This window comes from Aulonocara stuartgranti (genome assembly GCF_965226115.1).
Source record: "Aulonocara stuartgranti genome assembly, chromosome: 20".
In the NCBI taxonomy this organism is placed as follows: Eukaryota; Metazoa; Chordata; class Actinopteri; order Cichliformes; family Cichlidae; genus Aulonocara; species Aulonocara stuartgranti.
The window spans coordinates 3,089,388-3,104,778 of record NC_138956.1 but is presented as its reverse complement, the minus strand read 5'-3'; the positions used below and the strand labels follow the sequence as shown (position 1 = coordinate 3,104,778).

General features: G+C 43.2%; 1 protein-coding gene across 13 annotated transcripts in view; it reads left to right on the top strand.

Annotated features, from left to right (window-relative positions):
• The window catches only part of huwe1 (HECT, UBA and WWE domain containing E3 ubiquitin protein ligase 1), a 51,726-nt gene that overhangs the window by 22,292 nt on the left and 14,043 nt on the right, over positions 1-15,391 (top strand). For 12 of the 13 annotated variants that reach the window (XM_082519117.1, XM_082519127.1, XM_082519118.1 and 9 more), the window contains 27 exons: positions 282-629; positions 1,307-1,429; positions 1,531-1,626; positions 1,844-2,113; positions 2,412-2,564; positions 4,121-4,248; positions 4,354-4,435; positions 4,888-5,064; positions 5,170-5,721; positions 5,847-6,042; positions 6,164-6,331; positions 6,434-6,582; positions 6,683-6,749; positions 8,411-8,634; positions 8,723-8,934; positions 9,057-9,239; positions 9,440-9,612; positions 9,692-9,831; positions 10,007-10,082; positions 10,691-10,789; positions 12,782-12,909; positions 12,994-13,153; positions 13,538-13,766; positions 13,879-14,057; positions 14,148-14,237; positions 14,669-14,829; positions 14,953-14,995. In XM_082519117.1, the coding sequence (XP_082375243.1) occupies positions 282-629; positions 1,307-1,429; positions 1,531-1,626; positions 1,844-2,113; positions 2,412-2,564; positions 4,121-4,248; positions 4,354-4,435; positions 4,888-5,064; positions 5,170-5,721; positions 5,847-6,042; positions 6,164-6,331; positions 6,434-6,582; positions 6,683-6,749; positions 8,411-8,634; positions 8,723-8,934; positions 9,057-9,239; positions 9,440-9,612; positions 9,692-9,831; positions 10,007-10,082; positions 10,691-10,789; positions 12,782-12,909; positions 12,994-13,153; positions 13,538-13,766; positions 13,879-14,057; positions 14,148-14,237; positions 14,669-14,829; positions 14,953-14,995 (4,606 nt within the window). The remainder of the gene's footprint in view (positions 1-281; positions 630-1,306; positions 1,430-1,530; positions 1,627-1,843; positions 2,114-2,411; positions 2,565-4,120; positions 4,249-4,353; positions 4,436-4,887; positions 5,065-5,169; positions 5,722-5,846; positions 6,043-6,163; positions 6,332-6,433; positions 6,583-6,682; positions 6,750-8,410; positions 8,635-8,722; positions 8,935-9,056; positions 9,240-9,439; positions 9,613-9,691; positions 9,832-10,006; positions 10,083-10,690; positions 10,790-12,781; positions 12,910-12,993; positions 13,154-13,537; positions 13,767-13,878; positions 14,058-14,147; positions 14,238-14,668; positions 14,830-14,952; positions 14,996-15,391) is intronic. The other variant, XM_082519116.1, reaches the window with a different exon arrangement.

Sequence of the window (15,391 nt, the reverse complement as noted above, 5' to 3'; positions counted from 1 at the left end):
ATTTCTAAGAGATTTTGTCTTTTGAAAAGATGAAAGAGATGAGCATTTATCCCTGTGTTTTCAAAAACAGTTGCTCAGTTGTATTTCTGCATTTTTAGTACTGTGCAGAGAAAAATGAAAAAGGATTGCAACAAATGTCCATGATCTTCATGCCCCCTAGAAATTCTTTATACTGTATTAATTTTTTTGTAGGCTTTAAATATGGTAGTTTTTTTTGTTTGTATTAATCTAAGGATTCTGTTGGTGTTTTATTATTGTAACACAGTTTCTCTTTCATAAAGGCTGCATTCAGCTGCATTCGCAATCTGTGGAATCGGAAGCCACTGAAGGTGTATGGGGGTAGGATGGCTGAATCCATGTTGGCTATTCTCTGCCACATACTAAGAGGGGAGCCTGTTATTCAGGAGCGCCTGGCAAAAGAGAGGGAGGGAACAGTGCGCCCAGATGATGAGGGAACCTCTGCCGGTTCGTTGGGACCTGGCACGACTCCAGGAGCATCTTCATCAAGTGGAGAGGCACCGCCAGTGAGTGGATCAACTTCTGGAGGGCCAACAGGAGGACCAGCTGATGATTCTACCAATTCTACGCCTCGCCGCGAGCCCCAAGTTAACCAGGCTCAGCTAACACAGGTATGTAGGGAAAGCTGTGGCAAATTGATCTTTCTCACCTGATTTTAGTCACAGTTTGGGGGACTGCCTCAGGAAGGGCATTTGGTGTAAAAAATCTACCAACTCAAAATATGTGGAACTTCTCACTGTAGTGACAGATATTTTTTTGGTTTGTTTTTCATAAGTTGTCTGATGTAACATTATTCCATTATATAACATTATTCCAGCAGCAATATTTTTTTTAGCTTGTTATGCTAGTGCTGCAGGTAGATGTGAGAGTACAGGTTAACTGCGTAATTTTATATCTAGATGCCGATGATTCTGGGTTTAGGAAATGTAACACCACCGCCACCACCCTGCAGCCAGAGAAAGGGAGAAATTGAGAAACAACTTGGAGAGAGTAAGGAAATGAAGGAAAGAGTCATATTGAAGAAAAAAAATAAGGACTTGAGAGACAAATTTCAGTGCTATAATAATAGTGTTGGGACAAGGTTTGTTTGGGGGCTTGAGAGAGATTAGAGAGAGAATTTATAGAGGCCTCTGTCATGTTTCAGAAAGAATGACTTTTTTTTTTCTCCTTCAGCATGCAAACTAGTTTGCTATCACTCACTTATGTGACATTGTTATGTAACGTCCTTTTATAGTTTCTTTTTTCACAACCTCATCTCTCTCTGTCTTTCTGTGGTGTGGTGTTCCAGCTGATGGATATGGGTTTCTCAAGAGAACATGCCATGGAGGCTCTACTGAACACCAGCACCATGGAGCAGGCCACCGAGTACCTCCTTACACACCCTCCTCCACTTCTTGGTGGAGCAGTAAGAGTAAGCTTTATACACAAAAACACACACACACAGTACTTTAGTCCTTTACAATGTTTGAGAGAGACTTGGGTAGCTAACATTGTTGCTCTTATTCCATCTAGGATCTAACTATGTCCGAAGAAGACCAGATGATGAGAGCAATTGCCATGTCACTCGGGCAAGAGGTTAGCATGGAGCAGCGCTCCGACTCTCCTGAGGTGTGTTTCTTTTTTCGAGAAAAAAGCGTAGTGCTTTTTATTTGTTTTTGTTTCTAATGTCTCTGTAAAGCACTTTGAATCACCTTGTTGTTGAATTGTGCTATACAAATAAACTTGCCTTGCCTAGTGTAAAACATTTTTTGTTCATTGAAACTGAATGAAGGATTAGTTTACTGTTTAGCTAAATAACTGTTGATCGTTGGTGTGTCTCCTTTAGGAAGCAGCACGACGGCGAGAGGAGGAGGACAGAAGAGCCAGGGAACGGGCAGAAGAGGAGGAGGCACGATGCTTGGAGCGCTTCATGGAGGCTGAGCCACTGGACCCCCAGGAGCTACATGCCTTCACTGACACCATGCTGCCTGGCTGCTTCCATCTTTTGGATGAGCTACCTGACACAGTCTACCGACTGTGCGACCTGCTAATGACTGCCATAAAGAGAAGTGGCCCTGAATACAGGGATCTCATCCTTGGTCAAGTTGTCCAACAGGTCAGTAGATGTTAATACTGTAGCCTGCTCTACAAGTTTATTTAAATTTAAAATGCAGGTTTTTCATGGACTTGAAAAAGGTAGGCAAGTCTCTTACTTTGAACCTTCTCAGGTGGAATGTTGTTAGTACATTTTGAATGCAGGTAAGGCAGTAATGCAGTTCATAAGCACCTCTGTACATTTGAAAGATGTGATTGTCGTCACTTCTTTTAAAAAAGAAAAGTTAAGCATCATAGTGACCCTAACAATAGCCATTTGTACACTTGTATAAGCCTGATTGTTGACATGTTGTGTGTAGGTGTGGGAGGCAGCAGACGTGCTGATCAAAGCAGCTGAGCCGCTGACTACCAGTGACACAAAGACGGTGTCTGAGTGGACCAGGCAGATGGCCACACTGCCCCAGGCCTCCAAGCTGGCAACACGAATTCTGCTGCTCACGCTGCTCTTTGAGGTACCAGAATTTTAGGTTCTTGTCATAGAATGTTTATCCATACAGTGCATTTGAAAAGTGTTAGGCCCGCTTAAGGTTTCTACATTTTGGATTATTACAGACTCCTTAATCAATTCTTTGCTACAAATGTTTTATTTGAAAATGGCAGAAATTCCAATTACAGAAGCATTTTTACACTTTAACACCATATGGTCTTTAAGTATTTCTTAAACTGGATTGAAGAAGACGTGCGCCTAAGTGAATTCATTGGACAGAATTGGAAAAGGCACACCTTGTTATGGAAAACCTCAGTTTAATGGTTTATGTAAGTGAAAAGCAATCCATTACGTTGAGAGACCTGCAAGATTAGATTATCTCTAGGCACAGATCTGGGCAAGGATAGAAATACATTTTTGCAGTATTTAATTATCCTAAGGCACAGTAGGCTCATTCATTTTTAAATGAAGGAAGCAACCACCACTACCAAAAACAACCCAAGCCCCAGTGGCCACTGAATATTAATCCAAAGTTCCTTTATGAATGAATATGGATGAAAAATGTATTGGATGACAACCATTGGTTAGAGCATTCCACCATTAAAGCCTTTATGGTATAGTAGTCACACGGGCATGACTCCTCAATGAAAGGCAAATGCCAGCAAATTCGTCTTTCACACAACATAAAGATTGAACTCTTGCCACATTTCAGATTTTGTGTTTATGAATCACACTTCATTAAAGTGAAACAAAACATAGATAATGTAATCTTAGGTAATACCATTCCACAAAAAAACCCCCATAATACTATCCTTACAGTGACACAGATTGAGTGCATCATTATGCTTTGGGAATGATGTTTTTAGGGAGGATTTTTAGAGACAAAACGGTTGTGCTTGTGCAATGCTTCCAGGAATAAGAGACACTTGGAAAAGGAACGTGGGCCGAGGTTATAGGACCGTTCCAAGAATATTATTTTGTTTTTGTTCTTTTGGGGGGCTGTCCATGTTACAAAAGTGTTTTTACCAAGTACTAAGTTGCGGCGGCATTTATGTACACGTTTTTCTTTCTTTCTTTTGTTTAAATAGATTAGGAGGAAGTTCTGAGACTAGGCAAGATTGTTTTTATAGTGTGCTTCACTATGTCTGAGAGTTCAGACTCATTTTTCCTCATCCTCTCACTCTCTGTACTTCATGCACAGTGATTGTTGAAAAGCACAAAGAGTTTGATGAATTCATGAATTTTTTTTCTCTACATCAAATCGAGGCATATTTTGGAAGACATGACACATTGTCCTCTCATGTACCTTTTATAGCGCCACATACAAACAGCAATTTGTCATAGAGGAAGCATTACAGTTTCACGCTTTGGGGCGGCTACAAATCATGCAACATGCACACTGTGCCCCAGTTCATCTGAAGTGAACCAGGGAAGGGTATGCACAGTGTCCTTAAGTCCTTTGTACACCTTAAGATGAGTCTGAACAGTAATGTTGAAATCTTATAAGGGTTTGAGTAGACAAATGAAGTGTCGCTGATTACCTATGCATCTCATGGAATTACTTGTTTTCGTTTTCTGTAGGAACTAAAGCTGCTGGGTGCCAGAGTGATTGAGAACAGTGGAATTCTTGATTTGCTCATAAAGCTGCTCGAGGTTGTGCAGCCTTGTCTGCAAGCAGCTAAAGAACACAAAGACATCCAGACACCGAAGTGAGTTTTGCACACCCCTACAAAGATCTTATCACTTGCAAATATGACACCAGCTTTTCATCATCATAGCGCTGATATGTTTTTTGTGATGACTTTTTTCTGCAGATGGATCACACCAGTGCTGTTGATCATTGATTTCTATGAAAAGATGGCAGTCTCTTCAAAGCGCCGGGAACAAATGAACAAGGTTAAAAAAAAAAAAAAAAACAACAACAACACAAAGCCAAAACAAAATGTAAAAAACACAGCTACAAATTATAGTAGTGAAGTAAAAAATGAAAAGATCAGCCTTGGCACAGCAATAAAAATGAGTATATATGAGGGTAAGGGTGGGGGGAAGAGCAGCATTTTGCTTGTATACATATTGATTACTCTTGGATTTCTTTATTAGAGTCTTGTGTAGAATTAGCTATAACTATACACAAAGGTATTTTTACAGGTAATGAGTGTATAGGAATTGGACAACATGTATGTAATCCTGTACAAACCTTTATCCACAAATACTGATTTAAGTTGTTGAGTTTTTGTTTTTAAATTTATATCAAGATTTCTTGCATAAACTTTGTTGGAGGGTATTTGTGTTATTCTGCTACATCTCTCTTGTACAGTTATGAACAATTTGTCTTGGTTGCCTTCTAGTATTTGCAGCCAAATGGGAATAACTGGCGATGGTTTGATGACCGCTCAGGCCGTTGGTGCAGCTACAGTGCTTCCAACAACAGTACCATTGATTCAGCATGGAGGGCTGGAGAGAGCAGTGTCCGCTTCACAGCTGGACGGCGGAGATACACTGTGCAGTTTAACACCATGGTGCAGGTATACATATTCCTTTTATATTTTTCCAGAGAATATCCCTTTTTAAGGTTAATTGTGTTAATAGACTTGGCTGGTTCCCTTTTCTAACACAACTTTATTGGGCAGGTAAATGAAGAGACCGGTAATAGGAGGCCAGTTATGCTCACTCTTCAGAAAGTGCCTCGCATCCCCAAGCCTTCCAAAACTGGTAGTGTTACGGATTCTGAGCGAGAGGAGAGCGACCGGGGCAAAGTGGAAGAAAGCCAGAGCGATTTAGATTCGGGAACAGCAGTGGAGATGAACGCTCCTAAGGATGATACCAGCCAGCTGAAGGAGTCGACATCTGGCCCCTCATCTTCCCTGGAGTCTGACTACTCTCAGGGATCTGATATTGTTGTGCAAGGCCTAACTGAGGACATGACCACCGTTCTTATTCGGGCCTGTGTCAGTATGATTAGTGTCCCTGTGGACCCAGACACCCTTCATGCTACACTGCGTCTCTGTTTGCGCCTCACACGCAATCACCACTATGCAATGATGTTTGCTGAGCTGAAGAGCACACGGATGATTTTGGGGTTGACACAGAGCTCTGGCTTCAATGGCTTCACACCACTGGTTACTCTGTTGTTCAGACACATCATAGAAGATCCAGCCACACTGCGACACACCATGGAGAAGGTAAATCTAGTTTCATACTGAAACTTTAAATAAAACTCAACATGTTTAAAAGCTTCTGGTATTTAAACTATAGCATCATTTAAACTATATTGTCTAATAACATAAGCCAATTTTTGTTGTAACAGGTGGTGAGATCAGCAGTAACAAGTGGAGCAGGTAGTACCACATCAGGAGTAGTATCAGGCAGCCTTGGTTCCAGAGAAATCAATTATGTGCTTCGTGTCCTGGGGCCGGCTGCCTGCCGTAACCCTGAATGTTTTACTGAAACTGCTAGCAACTGTATCCGCATTGCTCTACCTGCACCTCGTGGAGCTGGCACCAGTAAGTGTGCAAACTTCTCCAATATGTGAAGTTTCTTTTTAAGTAAATTAAAAATAATTGAGCTATAATACACATTGCTTCCTGTAATATATGTTCTTTGCATACATTCTTTTTCCTCCAGCTTCTGACGATGAGTTTGAGAACCTTCGAATTAAGGGACCTAATGCTGTGCAGCTGGTGAAGACCACTCCTCTGAAACTATCACCATTACCACCGATCCCTGACACCATCAAAGAGGTCATCTATGACATGCTTAATGCTTTGGCTGCCTACCATGCTCCTGAAGAACGTAAGACATCTTAACAAGATATTGACTTGAGAAATTTTTGTGTAATTTGCACCAAAAGTCGTTTGAACATTTCGGGTATTAATGCATTTGTGTGTGTCTCAGCCGAGCGTCCAGAAGAACGTGCAGCAGCTGTACCCGGTGGTCAAGACCTTTGCCAGATTTTGCAGGATGTTGGTGATGATGTTTACCAGCAGTATCGGCTCACCCGTCAAGGAAGTGACTTTGACTCCCAGTCTGCATTCCATATCAACGTGAGTCTTCAGTGACATATAATCCTATTGTGCATGTGCACTGGAGTGTGCCATTTGTATCTGTTTCTAAGTTGATAATAAAACCATTTCTTCTTTTCAGAGTCAAGTATTTGCTGCTGATGGAGGCGTTGCAGAGTCTTCCCAGTCTGGTACACCACAAGGAGAAGGTGAGACTAAAAGCTCTTAACACCTGCGAATAGAGAGTTTTCTTATTTTAAGTGCAAAATAAATCGCAGGGCTGAAACATTGCCTCATGTGAATTCGGTGAACTTCACTGTGAACTCACTTCTTGTGAGTTCAGTTTTTTTTTTTTTTTTTTTTTTTGCCTGTCCCATTTGGTTCTTTAGCCATCAGAATTGTTGTCTGAAGACCAACAAGGATACCCAACGGATTTACTTTGCCAAATGGATCATCACGGCCTTGCCGTATTGGTCCATTTGATCAACCTTTGTTGTTATTGTTTATTTTATTTTATTTTCACTTGTTACAGATGGGACAGACATGACTGAGGGATAGGAAAGGGAGAAAGAAAGATGAAGGGAAAGAAAAACAGAAGGGAAGAGGGACAGTGAGAAAGGGCACTTAAAAAGAGAAACAGGAGAAAAAAATCTCCTGGATCACCTGTTGAGAGAAAAAGAAGAAAAAACAAGCAAAAAAAAAACAGAGCAACATACTAAACACAACACTATCATCTTAATCTAGCTAAGTGTAAACAGCAGTAAACACTAAATATTGAATGTTGTTATGCAGCAAGCAGGACCGACAGCGCATAATGTGCTTGGAAATAGCAGCCAATAGAGGTGTAGTTTATGTCTATGAACAGTGAACACCCGTGTGCACACCTGTGTGGATCAGCGCGCTTGTATTCAAAAGGTTTCCCCATGTAATGGTCTGCTAGAGGATGTAGAGAGCCATAGCCCCGTCCCCCAGGGCATGAAGCAGGCATGGAGATCCAGCCTCCAGACATCCAGAGGCCCCAGAGTGCGAGAGCCCAAGGAGGACCACCGGAGGGGCATCCGTGCCACCCTCCTAGGAAGAACTGAGAGCCCCAGATGAGGGGTCACCTAGTAGCCACGGAGCAGAAGCCAGAGGGGGCTGCAGTGGGAGATAGGCCTTTGGAGGGCCTGGGAGTTCCCAGAGAGGTGGAGTCTAAGACCCGACCTGACCTATAGACACAGACAAACAGGCACACACAGACACAAACATGCATTCCCACCCTCATGCACACATATACAAATACTCAGCACTGACTCAACGTAGGGATAGACATACATGGACACTGTACACATAATCACACTCCCCAAACAAACTCTATACCCCGGGTCCAGGTACCCTCACCCCTCCCCTAAACGGCACCTAGACCCAGGAGATGTTACCCTTTCCCAACGGGGTGGAGGCAAGCAGACAGCCCCAGGCTCCGCAGCAGCAGAGAGGCCCCGCATCCCAGATCCCAATCGGACGACCAACACCTCCTCCCAGCCCCCCCGCCCCGATGGCCAGCAGAGAACAGGGGTGTGTGAAGACCCCAAACCTCCCTCCTCTCGCTCATGTGTAGTGTTGTCTCGCTCATGTGTAGTGTTGCTGCGTGTTGTTCTAAGGTGCACTTAAAACACGGGAGAGCATGGTGCTGCTGCCAGAGAGCAGCAGGTGTTAGCACGGCCCCTCAGTGTAGACACTGAGAACCCTCAGTGTCTACATGAATTTAAAATTGAGAGGTGGACACCGGTGCCAGAGGTGGGGTTGAATACACAGACCGTCCACTGGACGCCGTTAAGTGAGTTCAGTTTTATACAAGGCATAACTTATTGTGTTATGCTAACTTCCTCAGCCTCCACACCAGAAGAAATGCGGGAAGAGAAGAAGGAGCAGGAGGGAGAGAAGGGTACCACTTCAGATGAGAGTAAAGCAGCTAAGGTCAAGGCAAGCAAACCTCTCATGCCTACTTCTACCATCCTGAGACTACTGGCTGAGCTAGTGCGCTCCTACGTGGGAATCGCCACGCTAATCGCCTCCTACTGTTATACAGCTGGGCAGTCTGAGCTCATTAAGGAGGTGGGTAGCTGAACAAACTCTTCTCAGCCATTCACACATTGTATTCTCAAGCCTCTCAACTCATTTTGACATGCATGTATCCTAACAGGATTGCAGTGTCCTAGCCTTTGTGCTCGACCACTTGCTGCCTCACACCCAGAACTCAGAGGACAAGGACACCCCAGCATTGGCACGTCTTTTTCTAGCCAGCCTAGCAGCTGCTGGAACAGGCACTGATGCCCAGGTGTCCTTAGTGAATGAGGTAAAGGCTGCCCTAAGTCGAGCCCTAGCGATGCCAGAAGGTGCTGAAAAACATGCCAGGTAAATGGAATAGAAATGTCATACAACCCTGACTGTGTGTGGGGTTTTGTTATTGTTGTTGTTTGTTTTTTCTAAATCTATGCCAACCCATTTTCTCTCATCTTGGCAAACCTATTTTACAGGCTTCAGGCAGTGATGTGTATCATTAGCACCATCATGGAGTCATGCCCTTCAACATCCAGTTTCTATAGCACAGCAGCAGCCAAGACGCAACATAACGGCATGAACAACATTATAAGGCTCTTCCTTAAAAAAGGACTGGTCAATGACTTGGCACGTGTGCCACACAGCTTGGATTTGTCCAGGTATAAGATTAGCCTGAAAAATTAGCCAGTAGTTATCTGGTTTACCAGTTACTACTCATATAACTTAGGTTCACTTCTGTCATAATACATTTTTGTGAGTAGTTCTGTTTCAGAATCAAGTTGGTTTTTCAGCAGTTATTAATACTAAAGAAATTAATCTGAAAGGGCTCCTTATTTTCCCTTTGTGTCCTTTGCTTTAGTCCCAACATGGCCAACACAGTGAATGCTGCCTTGAAGCCACTGGAAACTCTCTCACGAATTGTTAACCAGCCTAGCAGTCTCTTTGGGGGCAAGGGAGGCTCCAGCAAGAACAAGACTGAACACGACCCTGTGGGCACTGCCAGGGACAGCAACAGCAACACTCAGGACCAAGGTATCCACATGAGACAGATGAAATGCTTTAATAGCCTACTTTTCAAATGTATGATGCTCATGTGGGCCATCTGTTGTAGGAGAGTCGGGTGAGGCAGAGCCAGTGGATGGCAGCCACAGGGTCCAAGGAACAGACACTGATCTGATGGATGGAGAAACTGAGGGAGATGCAGTGGTCATTGCTGGCCAGCCAGAGGTTCTTAGCACACAGGCTATGCAGGTAAATAATGTATTAACATTGCATTACACACAACGCACACAATAGCTCAAACTACACTCAGATCCCCTGATCTGTAACATTTGTAATTATAGGTCAGCACATAAGTGTGTGGATACCCATTCATTTTGTGCACCATGTGAAGGCTGACTGTGTATATCATTTCCTTTCCATGCAGGTAGAGAATGAGTTGGTGGATCTGATTGATGAGCTGTTGGAGAGAGATGCTGGCACTGTCAACAGCACAATTATAGGTAGGCAACTGGATTCATTTCAGGGGTGACAGTGAGTGTTGCTGGGCAATGAAAAGTATGGAGCAGTTCTCTGCACTGCTTGTGATAACTTAACCTTTCTGTAATAGGTGTAGGAAACAAGTCAGTGCATTGAAGCATTGGGGCGATTGTGGCTCAAGAGTTGGGAGTTCGCCTTGTAATTGGAAGGTTGCAGGTTCGAGCCCCGGCTCTGACAGTCTCAGTCGTTGTGTCCTTGGGCAAGACACTTCACCCATTGCCTACTGGTGGTGGTCAGAGGGCCTGGTGGCGCCAGTGTCCGGCAGCCTCGCCTCTGTCAGTGCGCCCCAGGGTGGCTGTGGCTACAATGTAGCTAGACATCACCAGTGTGTGGATGTGTGTGTGTGGATGGGTGGATGACTGGATATGTAAAGCGCTTTGGGGTCTTTAGGGACTAGTAAAGCGCTATATAAATACAGACCATTTACCATTGAAGCACAAGCAGTGTTATTTATTTATTTATTTATTTATTTATTTATAATTATGTATGATTTCAAACTGAGTTCACTCTTGATTACAAACAGGCAGAACAGCCCAGAGCTGATGTAGCATTTGTTTGTTCTGTTGATTAGTTGGACGCAGTGGTGAAGATGAATCGCAAGAGGACGTGTTGATGGATGAAGCCCCCTCCAATATTAGCCAAGCATCAACTCTTCAGGCCAACCGGGAAGGTACAACATTTTGACAAAATGAACAGTTATAGATATAACTTCTGTTCCCGTTCAGTCGATTCACTCGGTACAACACATAAGTACGAGATATCACGCCCCTGTGTGACCTGGGGAATGTTGCCATTCCCCTGGTGGAATGAGCTCTCGCAGCCCGGGGGCAAAGCGAGACCCTTGGTACGCCAGTGATATAGCTTCTATAATCCAGTGAGACAGTCGCTGTTTAGACAGAGCTCTACCTCCTGGCTGGATTAGCAAAGCAGACAAACAACTGGTCACATAAACGCACATTCTGAGTGCACTCAATGTCGGTATGTAGCACATGCACTGCGCACAAAATGCATCCTCCTCTGCTCCTTAGATGCAAAAGAAATGGAGCAGAAGCTGAAATTCCATTGAGCTGTAAGCTGCAGGAATGACCTTTGGCATTTAGGCACAATATGATTTTGAAGCCATCAGGAGAGAACTGTGTGCAGGAGGGATGCACAGACGGAGCATGAAGGTCAGAAACCAAAGCGAAAAGCAATGCAGTCTTTTATATGAAAGAAATTTCACATACTCAACGGGTTCAAAGGGGGGGCAGCAAAGGGCTTCTAGCACCAAAGACAAGTCCCATTCAGCGACACTGGACCTAACCATGGGTCTCAGCTGGTGAACCCCAGCTTAAATATAAACCTTATAAACCTTAATTGTAGAAAACGAAAGGGCCTTATCCAGCAGCTCCTTAAGTAATGTCAAAACATCCACAATAGAGCTTGTGGATCTATAACAGTCCTAGTCGTGATCATAGATGCCATCATGCCCAAAAACTATAGTATCATTTGGAAATGTAGTCTGCATATGAGCTGAAACTGAGCGAGGCTGCAATGAAACAAAGCCACTATGTGCTGCGACAAATGTGTGTGACTGGAAAGCTAGCATATTTCCAAACCGAGGAAAGAAATCTGCTAAATGTCGATTAGCGTTGGGTTACTTAACTTAATCCCTGGTTCTTTGATAACAGAGTGAGGTGTTTTTGAAAGTTCATAGAGAAACTCAGTGACAGCTGTGTCGCTCTGGAGCAAGCGACAAGAGCCCAGTCATATAGATGAGCTAGGATGCGGACGCCCCTCTTTCTGAGGGGGGCTAACGATGACTCTGCGCATTTGTTAGGAGGCACATTTGACTTGACCTTGTTAAGGAGAGGTGTCAGTGGGCTGTCTGCAGGAACCAGCGACTCTAGCTCTCCCAGGCACATCGCCTATAACGTCTAGAGCAAGGGTGTCAAACTCAAATACACAGTGGGCCAAAATTCAAAACTGGAACAAGGTCGCGGGCTAACGTTAATATTTATGGAAAAAAAAAAATCTTCCTCCAGATTTAAGAATGAATCTCTTCTTATGGACTCAAACAAGTTTTGCTGAAAAACTGAATATGGAACAAGCAAAGCTTAATACTAAACAATATATATATTAGCTGTATAATACTAGTAGGCCAGCTCTAATAGTAATTTGGTATGGCTTCGCGGGCCAATTGTAATTAGGCTGCGGGCCAAATCTGGCCCACGGGCCAGCCTCCTCAGCGCCTTCCAGCTCTATGTACTGTCAATAGTAATGCACAGTGACGCGTTTCCATGATGCGGTTAGCTTGGAGACAAATTCTGGGAACATGGCTAGCACCACCAGGGGCAGTTAAGCTAACTTCAAGCAGCAGACAACAGAGCTAACAAGCAGCAGCAAGCTGCAACTATGCAGAATTGTTTTAGCGAGGTGAAGAGCATAACAGCTGAGGGATGACTGATGTAAAGGGGTATATGTGCAGGCAGGGTCATGCACATGTCATCACAGGTCATCTGTGTGCCTTTAAGGAGTGAATAAAGGTTTCTCTAGCTAGGACACGTGGGGTGTGATATCTCATACTTATGTGTTGTACTGAGTGAATTGACTGAAAGGGAACACTATTGTTCTGTTATTTGTTGAGATGTACATGTAAAGTATTGACGGGCTCTTCCATCAGACTCCATGAACATCTTAGAACCAGAGGATGAGGAGCACACACAGGAGGAGGATTCTAGTGGCAGCAATGATGATGAAGACAGCCAAGATGAAGAGGAGGAAGAGGAAGAAGAGGAGGAGGAAGATCAGGTAGGGGTTAATGCAGTGAAGCTCGTTAAAAAAACCTTGATTTTTCTTTATGTTTAAGATTTATTTCCTGTACCATTTGTTAAGGATGATGAAGAAGGAGATGAGGATGATGATGATGAAGGTTCGGAGATGGAGTTGGACGAAGACTTCCCTGATATCAATGCTGCACCACACATTCGCTTTGAAAGGTTTGACAGGGATGATGACCTCATCATAGAGTTTGACAACATGTTCTCCAACAATGGTAAGCGGGATAATCTGATAGTTTTTGTAAGGTCACGTAGTTTTCACGCCCTTAATCCCAAAGGAGTCCTTTCTAAGCAAATCTATTTTTATTTTTTTGGTATAAAATTGAGCTTCCTGATTAACAGAAAAGCTTCAGTTTGATACACGTACTGATGTTTCTTGCAAAAACCACCAGTATGCAGAATAATAATTATACCCGTTGTGCTGATACCAAAATGTTTAGCTCTACTAAGTGGTCCTGTTCAGTAGCTTGTTAAAAATAACAAATCATAAGATACAGAAAATGTATTTAAATAAATTTTACTTTTCATGAACGTTTTTAGGTTTATGCTAGAGGTTTCTCCCTAATGTCTGCGTGCTGTGTTCTGTTTTTCTCTATCAGCTGACATCCCTCCTTCCCCAGGCAACATCCCTAGCTCCCACCCACTGATGGTGCGTCATGCTGACCACGGATCCCTCACCCTAGGTGTGGCAGGCACTAGCAGCCGCTTGGCGCAGGGCATGGGCCGCAGCCAGCGAACACTACGTCAGCTCACTGCCAACAGTGGACACACAATCCATGTCCACTACCCTCATAACCGTCAGCCCAACCCTCCACTTATCTTACAAAGGTTGAAACCATGTTTGTTTATGTGGCTCTATTAAGCAGCTCCTGTTTTACACCAGCTTTCTTTGTCTGCCTGAACATTAAAAAGGCATTTCCTTCTTTTCTTTCTTCTTCAGACTTCTAGGTCCCAGTGCAGCAGCAGACATTTTACAGCTTTCCAGTTCTCTGCCTTTACAATCACGTGGTCGCGCCCGCCTTTTGGTTGGAAATGAGGATGTGCATATCATAGCTCGTTCTGATGATGAGTTATTGGACGACTTCTTCCATGAGCAGAGCAGTACTGGAGGTCAAGCGGGTATATATTACCATAGACTTCAGCGCATTGTAGGGGTCGGGTTTATTATTAACCTAAATGCGTAACATTTTTATCCTTTTGTTTCTTTAGGGACCCTCTCTAGCATTCCTACTGCCTTGACTAGATGGACAGATGAGTGCAAAGTGCTGGATGCAGAGAGTATGCACGACTGTGTTGCAGGTAAACTAGAGGTTTCTTTTCAGTGGTAGTAAGGTAGTCATATGATTAATGAAAACATTTTATGACTTCTTTTATTTATTGTGTGTGTCATCTTTTTGGTACCTTCAGAAAATATTTATATTCCTGAGAACTGGACCATGAATAATTTGGATATGGTAGTCAAGTGGTTGGACATTCCCTGTTAATTTCAGACAAATCTATAGTTAGCATATAGGCTTTTTATTGCATTTTATTTAAAGACAGCAGTTCACATAGTTGTGATCTGATTTTTAGTGAGATGGTTAGAATTCATTACATTTTTTTGGTGACCAGTGAAAAACAAAATGTTTTAGTAACTTGACCAAAAATTACTTTGACTTGGTGACATTTCACAAACCTTTTGAGTTTAAATTGAAAACTATTTTGATTTGAATGCCCCCATCTGCTTTTAGTGGTTAAGGTGCCTATCCTGCAGCATCTGGAAAGTCTGCGAGATGAGGAATTGGAAGAGCGCAGAGAGAAGAGAAGGCGGCAGCTAGCTGAGGAGGAAGAGTCCAAACAGAATGAAAGGAGGGCCTCTGGAGCAGAACAGGCCAGAGAACAGAGCCTGCAGGTGAGCAGATGATTGCAGTCTGTGCACAAGGATGTATTTTCAGATACAATAGTGCATGCATTTTTGGTAGATACACTCATGTTTTGTTTTGTTTTTCCTAACATCAGCATTTTGTGTCCACAGGGTTCTGGATTGGGGACGGTTAATGGTGCAGAGAACACAGCAGGTACTGACATTTATAAAGATTTTGCTTTTGTTTCTGTTTTAATGTTAAATTCCTTGACCTATGTGGATTGGACAACCCAGAGGCAAGTGGCCAGCTTGCTGTGCGTGCTGTGGGATGAGGTAGTAGTTTGTATAGTTTTAGGATCACACCAGATCTGGGAGATAACTATACAGTCTACTGTCTTTCTTATGGCAACGCTATACCAGCTCGACATCTTCATTTGTTTCATAGGAGATGATCTCTTAACTCGTAATTTTTTTTTTGAGAATTATTGCCGCTACATTGTTTTAAGAACCTTATTCTAAATATTTACATTTTTGATATACAACATGTATATCTTTTGTTCAGTGTATTATTTTTATTGTCTGTGCTGTGGTGAGGTAGTAAGTTGTGTTG